Source organism: Grampus griseus (assembly GCF_964374135.1).
Source record: "Grampus griseus genome assembly, chromosome: 2".
Taxonomy (NCBI): Eukaryota; Metazoa; Chordata; class Mammalia; order Artiodactyla; family Delphinidae; genus Grampus; species Grampus griseus.
This window is the reverse complement of record NC_139018.1, coordinates 118,830,177-118,846,207: the sequence shown is the minus strand read 5'-3', so window position 1 is coordinate 118,846,207 and position 16,031 is coordinate 118,830,177. Positions and strand designations below refer to the sequence as shown.

Here is a 16,031-nt window from a genome sequence, read left to right as displayed (position 1 = left end):
ACAGGGAACTATATTCAATATCCTGTGATAAACCATAATGAAAAATAATATAAAAAAGAATGTACATATGTATAACTGAATCACCTTGCTGTACAGCAGAAATTAACACAACACTGTAAATAAACTATACTTTGATTTAAAAAAAAGCTATGTAAAATAACTGTTATTAGCCTAAACCAAAGAAAAGGTTAGAATATATCATTCATTGTTTTGTACTTGTTTTCTCCAAGTAAAATTAGGAGGCAGAATAACATGAGTCATTCCAAAAGTAGATACAACATGAAATGAAAATTGCCTTGTTAAAAAAGAGGGGATATATGTATACGTATAACTGATTCACTTTGCTGTACAGTAGAAGCTAACACAACATTGTAAAGCAACTATACTCCAATAAAAATTCAAAAAAAAAAAAAAAAAGAAAGAAAATTGCCTTGTTTCATGGTGATCTTTCCTGGCACTGAAAACGATTTTACTGGAGCACATTTGTTAACAAGGTTGATTTTAGAATACCATATCCCGACCAAGTCCTTTCAGTAATAACTGATATATATATATATTAATTGAAGTATAGTTGATTTACAATATTGTGTTAGTTGTAGGTGTACAGCACAATGGTTCAGTCTTATCTATATATCTATAAATCTATAGCTCTATCTATCTATCTATATCTTCTTTTTCAGATTCTTTTCCTTTATAGGTTATTATGAAATATTGAGCATAGTCCCCTGTGCTATACATTAGGCACCTATTGGTTATCCATTTTATACATAGTAGTGTGTATATGTTAATCCCAACGTCCTAATTTATACCTCCTCTACCTTTCCCCTTCGGGAACCATAAGTTTGTTTTCTATGTCTGTGGGCCTATTTCTTTTTGTAAATAAGTTCATTTGTATCTTTTTTTTTGATTCCACATATAAATGATATCATATGATAACTGTCTTTGCCTGGCTTATTTCACTTAGTAGGATAATCTCTAGGTCCATCCATGTTGTTGCGAATGGCATTATTTCATTCTTTTTCATGGCTGAGTAATATTCCATTGTACATGACAAACCCACAGTTAATATCATACTCAATGGCGAAAAGCTGAAAGCATTTCCTCTAAGATCAGGAATAAGACAAGGATGTCCACTCTGACCACTTTTATTCAACATAGTTTTGGAAGTCCTAGCCACAGCAATCAGAGAAGAAAAAGAAGTAAAAGGAATCCATGTTGGAACAGAAGAAGTAAAACGTCAGTGTCTGCAGATGACATTATACTATACATAGAAAATCCTAAAGATGCTACCAGAAAACTACTAGAGCTCATCAATGAATTTGGTAAAGTTGCAGGACACAAAATTAATACACAGAAATCTGTTGCATTTCTATACACTAACAGTGAAAGATCAAAGAGAAGAATTATGAAAACAATTCCATTTACCATTGCATCAAAAAGAATAAAATACCTAGGAATAAATCTACCAAAGGAGGCAAAAGACCTGTACTCTGAAAACTATAAGACAGTGATGAAAGAAACTGAAGACGACACAAACAGGTGGAAAGATATACCGTGTTCTTGGATTGGAAGAATCAATATTGTTAAAATGAGTATACTACTCAATGCAGTCTACAGATTCAATGCAATCCCTATCAAACTACCAATGGCATTTTTCACAGAATTAGAACAAAAAATTTTACAATTTGTATGGAAACACGAAAGACTCTGAATAGCCAAAGCAATCTTGAGAAAGAAAAACGGAGGTGGAGGAATCAGGCTCCTTGACTTCAGACTATAATACAAAGTTACAGTAATCAGAATAGTATGGTACTGGCACAGAAACAGACATGTAGATCAATGGAACAGGATAGAAAGCCCAGAAATAAACCAATACACCTATGGTCAATTAATCTACAACAAAGGAGGCAAGAATAGCCAATGGAGAAAAGACAGTCTCTTCAATAAGCGGTACTGGGAAAACTGGACAGCTACATGTAAAATAATGAAATTAGAACATTCTCTAACACCATACACAAAAATAAACTCAAAATGGGTTAAAGACCTAAATGTAAGACTGGATACTATAAAACTCCTAGAGGAAAACATAGGCAGAACATTCTTTGACAAAAATTACAGCAATGTCTTTTTGGAGCCATCTCTGAGAATAATGGAAATAAAAACAAAAATAAACAAATGGGACCTAACCAATGATAATTTGAAAAGGATTCAAGCAGGTTTATGGGCTTTCTCTGTTTCTAAAAAAAAGAAAAACAACCCAGTGAAGATTCAGAAAGGTTTCAAAAATTTAAATTTTCATAAGTGGGTATAATTCTCAATTTCACACTAAAAAATTCTGCTGGAAGCAAAATATTCACTCAGAGGGAGTTACCTAGCAATAATTATAGGACAACTGCTGAGGTACCATGTGTAGTAAAAAGGAAGATGGGCAAATTGGTGAGGAAAGAGGATCAGGGAGTTGATTTTTCCACTCACAGAGCTCTGGGGCTGCAGGGGCAGTGAAGTATTAGGCTTGCAGTCATAGGTGATCCACATGATAAATGTTACTAGACAGTGGCTGCAACTTCTCAAATCTTTTCCTGTTTATTGCTGAGAAAAATGAACTACTGTAGGATAGTAAAAAAAAAAAAAACGAGAAACAAAATACAGTCTCTTTAGGTAAGAGCCATGAAAGGCCACAGGAAGCAGAAAACAAAATGCGCAAAGGTGGCAGAAGTTTCATGATGATGAGGGCTGGGAGCTCAACAGGGATAGAAGGGGAGGATCTGGGGAAGTTGAGAGCAAAGGAGGTCCCAAGGCCAGAGAGCAGTTAGAAGGAATATGAAAAAGTCACTGACTCAGGCCCACCAGTGTGCTTTGAGTCTACATTTAAATCTAATGTAGTTGTGGCATTTTTCTTGCCTGTCTCCAAGTAAGCAGCATAACCCTAATTCATTAGCCCGGAGAAGTGAGGCTAGTTTAGAAAGTAGAGTCATGATCTTGAGCTGTGCTAAGGACGGACAGGAGAATCTTAGAGTCGATGCTAGATGCCCACAGCCCTGAGTGCTGGCCTCACTCAGTAAGCAGTACCTGGCTGAAAACACAAACTTATTGGCCTAAGATGAGACGAAGAAACAAACTCTCAATCCTGGTACTGTGGCCAGCTGAGAAGCATTGATCCGGACTTTCAGGATTCCATGGCTCCTTTCCAAAGCAGGTGTGCTAATTCTTACTTAGGTCTTTTTGGGAACTATGGAAACCTCTTCTGTTCCCTAAACAAGAGGCACAAATAAGCACCAGAACATGCCCTCTGCCACAATGACAAAGGTAGCTTTGGGGAAATAGGCATTTCATCTAGGTTACCATTAAGGGAGCTCAGGGTCATGCGTGTTGCAACCTACCAGAAAACAAACAAAACAACAACAACAACAATGAAACCAAAAAACAAAACAAAAACTATAGGTGCAGTTAAGATGAACAATATGAATTATTAACAGTTATGAAAAGCACTGTCCCAAAGAATCAAATGTCATTTCCTTTCTTACCTCAAACATTTTATTGTATTTCATTCTTTCCTTCCTCTCTCTCTCTCTGACAATTAATATACATTGAGGGCTGACAACATTCCAAGCAACACACTGTCAATAAAGTCTACTTTGATAAGGAGTAGCAACTCTTCTGGGTTAGAACATCTATTTGTGTGCTATAACTGCCCCATGTACGATTTTCTGCTCCAAAGAAAGATATCCTGACTTTAAAGGACACCTATACCTTCTTTCATTAATCTCTACTTTGTCAGTAGAGCAAAACAACCCAAACTAACTCAGTATCAAAGTCTGTACTTAGAAATCTCTCACGTCAAATAGATAACACTGTCTTGAACCAGGCAAGATTACTACTTTAAAAACTGTCACCTAATATTTATATAACACTTTAAGGTTTACAAAGAACTCTCACATACATTATTACTTCAACTGATCCCCACACTGTGAGGTGAATATGATTACCCCTGTTTGACCAAATGAGGAAACAGATGCAACAAGATTAAGGCACTTGTCCCAATTCTCCCAACTAGTAACCAGCAGAGGTAAAACTGGAATTCAAGTTTGTTTGACTCCAAAGCTGGCGCTATTTCTATTTTACCAAATGTCTCTCAGGAAGAAAGATAACATACTCTTGGAATTTTTTTTTTTCTGTTGTATCCAGCACACAAATGAAGCACTCACTTTTATAGAGCTAATTAAATATTTAAAAGTTTCTCAGTGATATAACTGAACTTTTATCAAAACTTCTCATTTAAACCCTGTAAATAAGAGTCTCCACAATCCAAAAATTGTGCATGTTACAACTCAGGAATACAATACTTCTGAAATAATGCTGTCTGCTACTACATCCTAGATGGCCAGGGACCAAAGGGTGATGTAAAAGAATAAGCAAGTAGATCTTGGGTCTAAAGGATGCACATGATCCTTACGACAGAGCAATTTGCAGTTAAAAGACCAAACTGCAAACCACTTCCCAACTATTTGGCTGGGACTCCAGACTATGGCAGTCTTGGCCTCAGACTGCTCTTCCTGTACGTTAGGGACTTCTTCAAATTTCACAGCTCAGGCCTTTGTCAATGTACTTACCTCCTTTTTTGTATGCAATACAAAAAGTTAGCTGTTATTACTACTCATTTCTGTTCAAATTTTGTAAGCAGTTAGAACTTCTCACAAGTTCATCAGTTCCTCTTGATTTAGGATTAGAAAAGGTCACAGACCAAAGAAATTTCCTTCATAAGGCTTTTCAAGCTCAATTTGAGTTTTGTAAATGAAGTCGAGCACCTCTGTTTTTCTCCCTAATGGGGAGTGTAAGCTTTTGCTATTCAAGCCTGAATAAACATACAATTTTCCTGTGGTCCCCCATATGGAAACCATAGGGCAGAAATGACTCACAAGTGAAACGTGAAAGACAGATTAAAAAACTATACTTACTTAGGAGGAATTCGTGAAACTGTGTTCACATTTGTGACTGGGACCACTACTTGAAGAATGTGTTCAAGGGCTGTTAATCCACCAGCAACTTGAAATGCAATCTGATCTGCCACATTCTAAACAGAAATACAAAAAGAAATTAACCCCATTTCCCAGGCATAAAATTATAACCAAATGAAATATTTAGTTGTAGTGTGAAATATTCTGTTGGTTCAATTATTCTACAAACACTTATTGAATGCTTACTCAGTGCTACGAACTATAGGCCAAAAGTGGTGAACAAAAAATCATAGTTGCTGTCCCCCATGAAGCTTAAAATTTAGTGGATGAGACCAACATTAATCAAATAAATATAAATAAAACAATTTGAACTACAATAAGTACTCTGAAGAAAAAGGAAAGGTGCTCTATGAGAACAGTGGGGGAATCAACTGTATATTGGGGAAAGGGGTCAGCACAGGCTTTTCTGAGAAAGTTGAGGTTTTGAGACAGGAAAAAGAAAAGGGAAAGGGATGAAGCACTCCAAGCATAGGAAAAAATCATTTCAAACAGAAGTTTTTAGCAACACTTTTAAAAACTGGATTATTTTGTAATGTTAATTACCACTTAACAAGACAAACTGACTTCCACAAAGATTTCCTTTGCTAGAACTTTTTTCTTCAGTAATACAAGATAATCTAATAACTAACCAGTTAGATGTACCTCTTTTAAAAAAGGGGAGACCTTTAAGATGGTGGAGGAGTGAGACGTGGAGACCACTCTCCTCCCCACAAATACATCAGAAATACATCTACATGTGGAACAACTCCTACAGAACACCTACTGAACGCTGGCAGAAGACCTTAGACTTCCCAAAAGGCAAGAAACTCCCCATGTACTTGGGTAGGGCAAAAGAAAAAAGAAAAAACAGAGACAAAAGAATAGGGACAGGACCTGAACCTCAGGGAGGGAGCTGTGAAGGAGGAAAGGTTTCCACACACTAGGAAGCCCCTTCACTGGCAGAGATGGGGGTTGGTGGGGGGGAAGCTTCTGAGCCACGGAGGAGATCGCAGCAACAGGGGTGCAGAGGGCAAAGCAGAGAGATTCCCGCACAGAGGATCGGTGCCCACCAGCACTCAACAGCCTGACAGGCTTGTCTGCTCACCCGCCAAGGCAGGTGGGGGCTGGGAGCTGAGGCTCAGGCTTCTTCAGAGGTCGGATCCCAGGGAGAGGACTGGGGTTGGCTGCGTGAACACAGCCTGAAGGGGCCTAGTGCACCACAGCTAGCTGGGAGGGAGTCTGGGAAAAAGTCTAGAACTGCCTAATAGGCAAGAGACCATTGTTTCAGGGTGCACGAGGAGAGGGGATTCAGAGCACCACCTAACTGAGCTCCAGAGATGGGTGCAAGCTGCGGCTATCAGCGCAGACACCAGAGACGGGCATGAAACGCCAAGGCTGCTCCTGCAGCCACCAAGAAGCCTGTGTGCAATCACAGGTCACTATCCACAACTCCCCTCCCGGGAGCCTGTGCAGCCTGCCACTGCCAGGGTCCCGTGATCCAGGGACAACTTCCCTGGGAGAACACACGGCGCACCTCAGGCGGGTGTAACGTCATGCTGGCCTCTGCCGCCACAGGCTCGCCCTGCATTCTGTACCACTCCCTCCAACTGGCCTGAGTGAGCCAGAGCCCCCTAACCAGCTGCTACTTTAACCCCGTCCTGTCTGAGTGAAGAACAGACGCCCTCCAGCGACCTACACACAGAGGCGAGGCCAAATCCAAAGCTGAACCCCAGGAGCTGTGAGAACAAAGAAGAGAAAGGGAAACTTCTCCCAGCAGCCTCAGGAGCAGTGGATTAAATTCTCCACAATAAACTTGATGTACCCTGCATCTCTGGAATACCTGAATAGACAACGAATCATCCCAAATTTGAGGAGGTGGACTTTGGGAGCAACTGTAGACTTGGAGTTGGCTTTCTGCATCTAATTTGTTTCTGGTTTTATGTTTATCTTAGTTTAGTATTTAGAGTTTATTATCACAGTAGATTTGTTTATTGATTTGGTTGCTCTCTTCCTTTATATATATATATATATGATATATATATCATATATATATGAGATATATATATATGAGATATATATCATATATATATGAGATATATCTCATATATATATCATATATATGAGATATATCTCATATATATATCATATATATGAGATATATCTCATATATATCATATATGAGATATATCTCATATATATATCATATATATGAGATATATCTCATATATATATATATTTTTTTCCGTTTTCTCTTTTTGTGAGTGCGTATGTGTATGCTTTGCATGATTTTGTCCGTATAACTTTGCTTTTACCATTTGTCCTAGGGTTTGGCCTGTCGGTTTCTTCTTTTTTTTTTTTAGTGTGGTTTTTAGCGCTTGTTATCATCGGTGGATTTGTTTTTGGTTTGGTTGCTTTCCTCTTTCTTTTTTCTTAATTACTTTTTAATTTTTAATAATTTTATTTTACTTTTTATTTTAATAACTTTATTTTCCTCCCTCCCTCCCTCCCTCACTTTCTCCATTTTCTTCTGAGCTGTGTGACTGACCAGGTCTTGGTTCTCTGGTCGGGTGTCAGGCCTGAGCCTCAGAAGTGGGAGAGCCCAGTTCAGGACATTGTTCCACCGGAGACCTCCTGACACCATGTAATATCAAACAGCGAAAGCTCTCCCAGAGATCTCCATCTCAACGCGAAGACCCAGCTCCACTCAAAGACCAGCAAGCTACAGTGCTGGCCACCGTATGCCAAACAACTAGCAAAACAGAAACACAACCCCACTCATTAGCAGAGAGGCTGCCTAATATCATAATAAGGTCACAGACACCACAAAACACACCACCAGACGCGACCCTGCCCACCAGAAAGACAAGACCCAGCCTCATCCACCAGAACACAGGCACCAATTCACTCCACCAGGAAGCCTACACAACCCACTGAACCAACCTTCCCCATGGGGGCAGACACCAAAAACAACAGGAACTATGGACCTGCAGACTGCGAAAAGGAGACCCCAAACACAGTAAGTTAACCAAAAGGAGAAGACAGAGAAATACACAGCAGATGAAGGAGCAAGGTAAAAACCCACCAGACCAAACAAATGAAGAGGATATAGGCAGTCTAGCTGAAAAAGAATTCAGAGTAATGATAGTAAAGATGATCCAAAATCTTGGAAATAGAATGGAGACAATACAAGAAACGTTTAACAAGGACCTAAAAGAACTAAAGAGCAAACAAACAACGATGAACAACACAATAAATGAAATTAAAAATTCTCTAGAAGGAAGCAATAGCTGACTAACTGAGGCAGAAGAACGGATAAGTGACATGGAAGATAAAATAGTGGAAATAACTACCCAGAGCAGAATAAGGAAAAAAGAATGAAAAGAATTGAGGACAGTCTCAGAGACCTCTGGGACAACATTAAACGCACCAACATTGGAATTATAGGGGTCCCAGAAGAAGAAGAGAAGAAAAGAAGGGACCGAGAAAATACTGAAGAGATTATAGTTGAAAATTTCCATAATATGGGAAAGGAAATAGTCAATCAAGTCCAGGTAGCGCAGAGAGGCCCATACAGGATAAATCCAAGGAAAAACATGCCAAGACACATATTAATCAAACTGTCAAAAATTAAATACAAGGAAAAAATATTAAAAGCAGCAAGGGAAAAGCAACAAACAACATACAAGGGAATCCCCATAAGGTTAACAGCTGAACTTTCAGCAGAGACTCTACAAACCAGAAGGCAGTGGCAGGACATATTTACAGTGATGAAAGGGAAAGAATTACAACCAAGATTACTCTACCCAGCAAGGATCTCATTCAGATTCGATGGAGAAATTAAAACCTTTACAGACAAGCAAAAGCTAAGAGAATTCAGCACCACCAAACCACCTTTACAACTGCTAAAGGAACTTCTCTAGGCAAGAAAAACAAGAGAAGGAAAAGACCTACAATAACAAACCCAAAACAATTAAGAAAATGGCAATAGGAACATACATATTGATAACTACCTTAAATGTAAATGGATTAAATGCTCCGACCAAAAGACACAGATTGGCTGAATGGATACAAAAACAAGACCAGTATATATGCTGTCTATAAGAGACCCACTTCAGACCTAGGGACACATACAGGCTGAAAATGAGGGGATGGACAAAGGTATTCCATGTAAATGGAAACCGAAAGAAAGCTGGAGTAGCAATTCTCATAACAGACAAAATAGACTTTAAAATAAAGGCTACTACAAGAGACAAAGAATGACACTACATAATGATCAAGGGATCAATCCAAGAAGAGGATATAACAATTGTAAATATTTATGCACCCAACATAGGAGCACCTCAATACACAAGGCAAATGCTAACAGCGAGGAAAGGGGAAATCGACAGTAACACATTCATAGTAGGGGACTTTAACACCCCACTTTCACCAATGGACAGATCATCCAAAATGAAAATAAATAAGGAAACACAAGCTTTAAATGATACATTAAACAACATGGACTTAATTGATATTTATAGGACATTCCTTCCAAAAATAACAGAATCCAATTTCTTCTCAAGTGCTCATGGAACATTCTCCATGATAGATCATAGCTTGGGTCACAAATCAAGCCTAGGTAAATTTAAGAAAACTGAAATCTTATCAAGTATCTTTTCCAACCATAATGCTATGAGACTACATATCAATTACAGGAAAAAAATTGTAAAAAATACAAACACATGGAGGCTAAATAATACACTACTAAATAACCAAGAGATCACTGAAGAAATCAAAGAAGAAATCAAACACTACCTAAAAATATATGGCAATGAAAAAACGATGACCCAAAACCTATGGGATGCAGCAAAAGCAGTTCTAAGAGGGAAGTTTATAGCAATACAATCCTACCTCAAGAAAGAAGAAACATCTCAAATAAACAACCTATCCAGACACCTAAAGAAATTAGAGAAAGAAGAAGAGAAAACCCCAAAGATAGCAGAAGGAAATAAGTCATAAAGATCAGATCAGAAATAAGTTAAAAAGAAATGAAGGAAACAATAGCAAAGATCAATAAAACGAAAAGCTGGTTCTTTGAGAAGATAAAGAAAATTGATAAACTATTAGCCAGACTCAACAAAAAAAAAAAAAAAGGGAGAAGACTCAAATCAACAGGATTAGAAAAGAAAAAGGAGAAGTAACAACTGACACTGCAGAAATACAAAGGATCATGAGCGATTACTACAAGCAACTACGAAATGGACAACCTGGAAGAAATGTACAAATTCTTAGAAAAGCACAATCTTCCAAGACTGAACCAGGAAGAAATAGAAAATATAAACAGACTAATCACAAGCATTGAAATTGAAACTGTGATTAAAAATCTTCCAACAAACAGAAGCCCGTGACAAGATGGCTTCAGAGGTGACTTCTATCAAACATTTAGAGAAGAGCTAACACCTATCCTCCTCAAACTCATAGTAGAGAGAGGAGTACTCTCAAACTCATTCTACAAGGCCACCATCATCCTGATACTAAAAGCAGACAAAGATGTCACAAAGAAAGAAAACTACAGGCCAATATCACTGATGAACATAGATGCAAAAATCCTCAACAAAATACTAGCCAACAGAACCCAGCAGCACATTAAAAGGATCATACACTATGATCAAGTGGGGTTTATACCAGGAATGCAAGGATTCTTCAATATACGCAAATCAATCAATGTGATAAACCATATTAACAAATTGAAGGAGAAAAACCATATGATCACCTCAACAGATGCAGAAAAAACTTTCAACAAAATTCAACACTCATTTATGATAAAAACCCTCCAGAGAGTAGGCATAGAGGGAATTTACCTCAACATAATAAAGGCCATATATGACAAACCCACAGCCAACATCATTCTCAGTGATGAAAAACTGAAACCATTTCCTCTAAGATTAGGAACAAGACAAGATTGTCCACTCTCACCACTATTATTCAACATAGTTTTGGAAGTTTTAGCCACAGCAATCAGAGAAGAAAAAGAAATAAAAGGAATCCCAACTGGAAGAGAAGAAGTAAAGCTGTCACTGTTTGCAGATGACATGAGACTATACATAGAGAATCCTAAAGATGCTACCAGAAAATGACTAGTGCTAATCAATAAATTTGGTAGTAGCAGGATACACAATTACTGCACAGCAATCTCTTGCATTCCTATACACTATTGATGGGAAATCTGAAAGAGAAATTAAGGAAACACTTCCATTTACCAATGCAAGAAGAAGAATAAAATACCTAGGAATAAACCTACCTAAGGAGACAAAACACCTGTATGCAGAAAACTGTAAGACACTGATGAAAGAAATTAAAGATGATACAAACAGATGGAGAGATATACCGTGTTCTTGGATTGGAAGAATCAATATTGTAAAAATGACTGTACTACCCAAAGCAATCTACAGATTCAATGCAATCCCTATCAAACTACCACTGGCATTTTTCACAGAACTAGAACAAAAAATTTCACAATTCGTATGGAAACACAAAAGATCCCAAATAGCCAAAGCAATCTTGAGAAAGAAAATGGAGCTGGAGGAATCAGGTTCCCAGACTTCAGACTATACTACAAAGCTACAGTAATCAAGACTGTATGGTACTGGCACAAAAACAGAAATAGATCAATGGAACAGGATAGAAAGCCCAGAGATAAACCCACACACATATGGTCACCTTATCTTTGATAAAAGAGTCAAGAATATACAATGGAGTAAAGACAGCCTCTTCAATAAGTGGTGCTGGGAAAACTGGACAGCTACATGTAAAAGAATGAAATTAGAACACTTCCTAAAACGATACACCAAAATAAACTCCAAACGGATTAAAGACCTAAATGGAAAGCCAGACACTATCAAACTCTTAGAGGAAAACATAGGCAGAACACTCTATGACATAAATCACAGCAAGATCCTTTTTGACCTACCCTCTAGAGAAATGGAAATAAAAACAAAAATAAACAAATGTAACCTCAAGATACTTAAAAGCTTTTTTGCACAGCAAAGGAAAACATAGACAAGATGAAAAGACAACCCTGAAAACGGGAGAAAATATTTCCAAATGAAGCAGCTAACAAAGGATTAACCTCCAAAATTTACAGGCAGTTCATGCATCTCAATATCAAAAAAACAAACAACCCAATCCAAAAATGGGTAGGAGACCTAAATCGACATTTCTCCAAAGAAGATATACAGATTGCCAACAAACACATGAAAGGATGTTCAACATCCCTAATCATTAGAGAAATGCAAATCAAAACTCCAATGAGGTATCACCTCACACCAGTCAGAATGGCCATCATCAAAAAATCTACAGAAAATAAATGCTAGAGAGAGTGTGGAGAAAAGGGAACCCTCTTGCACTGTTGGTGGGAATGTAAATTGATACAGCCACTATGGAGAACAGTATGGAGGTTCCTCAAAAACTAAAAATAGAACTACCATGCGACCCAGCAATCCCACTACTGGGCATATACCCTGAGAAAACCATAATTCAAAAAGAGTCATGTAGGGCTTCCCTGGTGGCGCAGTGGTTGAGAGTCCGCCTGCCGATGCAGGGGACATGGGTTCGTGCCCCAATCTGGGAAGATCCCACATGCCACGGAGCAGCTGGGCCCGTGAGCCATGGCCGCTGAGCCTGCAGGTCCAGAGCCTATGCTCCGCAACAGGAGAGGCCACAACAGTGAGAGGCCCGTGTACCACAAAAAAAAAAAAAATTATAAAAATAAAAATAAAATAAAAAAAGAGTCATGTACCACAATGTTCATTGCAGCTCTATTCACAGAAGCCAGGACATGGAAGCAACCTAAGTATCCATCAACAGATGAATGGGTAAAGAAGATGTGGCACATATATACAATGGAATATTATTCAGCCATAAAAAGAAACGAAATTGAGTTATTTGTAGTGAGGGGGATGGACCTAGAGTCTGTCAGACAGAGTGAAGTAAGTCAGAAAGAGAAAAACAAATACCGTATGCTAACACGTATATATGGAATCTAAAAAAAAAAAAAAAAAAGTTCTTTAGAACCTAGGGGCAGGACAGGAATAAAGGCACAGACATAGGGAATGGACTTGAGGACATGGGGAGGGGGAAGGGTAAGCTGGGACGAAGTGAGAGAGTGGCATGGACATATATACACTATCAAATGTAGAATAGCTAGTGGGAAGCAGCCGCATAGTACTGGGAGATCAGCTCAGTGCTTTGTAACCACCTACAGGGGTGGGATAGGGAGGGCTGGAGGGAGACACAAGAGGGAGGGGATATGGGGGTGTATGTATACATAGAGCTGATTCACTTTGTTATACTGCAGAAACTAACACACCATTGTAAAGCAATTATACTCCAAAAAAGATGTTAAAAAAATAAAAGTCTGTGATAATGATAATAGCCAAAAATAAATAAATAAAAATAAAAAAAGCCACTTCACCTCTTTTAGGGAGAATATTAAGTAACCATTTTAGAACTCAACTTATGATTTTTCTATACAACTTCTGATTTGTATACCATTCTTGTGGGAAGGATATATAAGCTCTTTGCATTCCTCTGGCATGGGGACGGCAAGAGTTTTTAAGCATACACAGAATCACTGCATCAAATATGTGAAATACAGGATAGCAACCTGCTATAGGCTGAATTGTGTCCCCACCCTCCACTGAATTCTTATGTTGAAGTCCCAACCCCTAGTACCTCAGAATATAACTGTATTTGAGGATAAGAAATTTAAAGAGGTGATTAAGTTAAAATGAGGCTGTTAGGGTGAGGCCTTAATCTAATATGACTGTTGTCCTTATAAGAGAACAAGAGAAACCAGGAATGCACATGCACAGAGAAAAAGGCTGTACACAGCAAGAAGGTGTCCAATTACAAACCAAGGAGAGACGCCTCAGAAAAAAACCAAACCTCCTAACACTTTCACCCTGGACTTCAGCCTCCAGAACTCTGAGAAAAGAAACTTGTGGTATTTAAGCCACTCAGTCTGTGGTACTTTGTTATGGCAGCCCTAGGAAACTAATATTCAACCCCTCTATTACAATACCCCCCTATATTTCTTTTAATAGTATTCTACAGTTCATTAAGCCTTCAAATGTCTTTGGAATACTGAAGGGCTTTTTTATTGGGGGGGGGGTACTTGGGGGAGATATATGAGTTATTCACAGGCTCTGTCAAACATGTTTTCCTGATTCTTCTGATGTTCAAAGCACAATGCTCTGCCTGCTTGATGTGGACTATCAATTATTGGCTCCAGTACATGTCTGGAGTTTGGTAGTATAATATCTTAATCATTCATTTACTCATTCTTTGTGCACAATAAAATACAATCTGAGACTATAAGAAGTTCATCATGAATCCTAGACAAGACCTCACACTTTTAAGATTAAAAATTAACAATTTATGTTGTTATTAATGAAAAAATGTTTCCTTGCAATAAAACTAACAATCAGAAAATTGAAAACTAGGTGCTCAGTAATTTATTTAAAACCATAATGCTGTTACCATTCTTTCTTCTTATGCTAGGATGTCAATATAATTAGAAAATAGTAACAACTTTGTATTAGTACATAGCATACACAGATAAAACTGCACTGATCATAACCATATAGCTGGATGAGCTATGGCAAATTGAAAACACATTGTAATAACTCCAAAATTAAAAAATAAAGCTCTGTAACATGCCATAATACCCCTGGTGCCCATCCTACTCATTATCTCTCCGTCTTTCCCCGATGTAAAGGCTCTCCTGACTTCTAAAATCACAGAATCCTTTTGTTTTCTTTTCAGTTCTATAAAAATAAAATCACACTTTATATATTCTATAATATCTAATTTTTCTTCCTTGTTTTTTCCCCTAAATTCATCCATATTGTTGCCTGTAGCAGTATTCGATTCATTTTCCTTGCTGTATGGTATTCCTTTGTCTGATTACATACCTCAACTTATTTAAATGTTTAACCGCTGATTGACATTTGGGTTGCTTCCACTTCGAAACTCTGGACAATGCTGCTTTCAACATTTTTGTATATGTACTTGGGCACATGTGACATGCAGTTGAGTATATGCTTAAAAGCAGAACTGCTGGGTCACAGAGTGTGCATAGGTTGTGTTATTAGTTATAGCCAAACAGCTTTCTAAAATAGTCAGAACAATTTTTATACACATTGCAGTGCCGTGATGATTTCAGTTACTCTACAATGACACCAAAACTTGCCTTTATCAAGTTTTTTTTTTTAAACTTTAGTGATTCTAATGGGTGTATACTCGCCTTTTTTTTTTTTTTTTTTTTGGCTGTGCTGAGTCTTCGTTGCTGTATGCAGGTTTCTCTAGTTGCGGCGGGGATGCAGTGAGGCTTCTGTGGTGGTGCAGTGGTTAAGAATCCGCCTGCCAATGCAGGGGACATGGGTTCAAGCCCTGGGGCTACTCTTCGTTGTGATGCACGGGCTTCTCACTGTGGTGGCTTCTCTTGTGGCAGAGCACGGGCTCTAGGCACGTGGGCTTCAGTAGCTGTAGCACATGGGCTCAGTAGTTGTGGCCCATGGGCCCTAGAGTGCACGGGCTTCAGTAGTTGCAGAGTGTGGGCTCAGCAGTTGCAGCGTGCGGGCTCTAGGGTGTGTGGGCTTCAGTAGTTGTGGCACACGGGCTCAGTAGTTGCAGCTCACAGGCTCTAAAGGACGGGCTCAGTAGTTGTGGCACATGGGTTTTCTTTACTGCATGGTATGTGAGATCTTCCCGGACTAGGGATTGAACCCATGTCCTCTACATTGGCAGGCCAATTCTTAACCACTGGACCACTAGGGAAGTCCCTGTATACTCACATTTAATTGAGGATTTTATTTGTCTTTCCCTGATAATGATGGGGTTGAACACATTTTGTTCATTTGCTTTTTTTTTTTTTAAATTTGAGGTATACTTTACAATAGGGTGAAGAGCTCAGATCTTAAGGATACCATTCAGTTAAATTTGATGAGCACCTATCAAGACCTGAACATTTCCATTACCCTAGAAAGTCCCCTCATG

At 38.5% G+C, this 16,031-nt stretch overlaps 1 protein-coding gene across 3 annotated transcripts in view; it reads right to left on the bottom strand.

Annotated features, from left to right (window-relative positions):
• Positions 1-16,031, bottom strand: part of SCAPER (S-phase cyclin A associated protein in the ER) — a 495,909-nt gene that overhangs the window by 152,161 nt on the left and 327,717 nt on the right. For all 3 annotated transcript variants that reach the window (XM_082647309.1, XM_082647310.1, XM_082647311.1), the window contains exon 24: positions 4,956-5,071. In XM_082647309.1, coding sequence (XP_082503435.1) covers positions 4,956-5,071 — 116 coding nt within the window. The remainder of the gene's footprint in view (positions 1-4,955; positions 5,072-16,031) is intronic.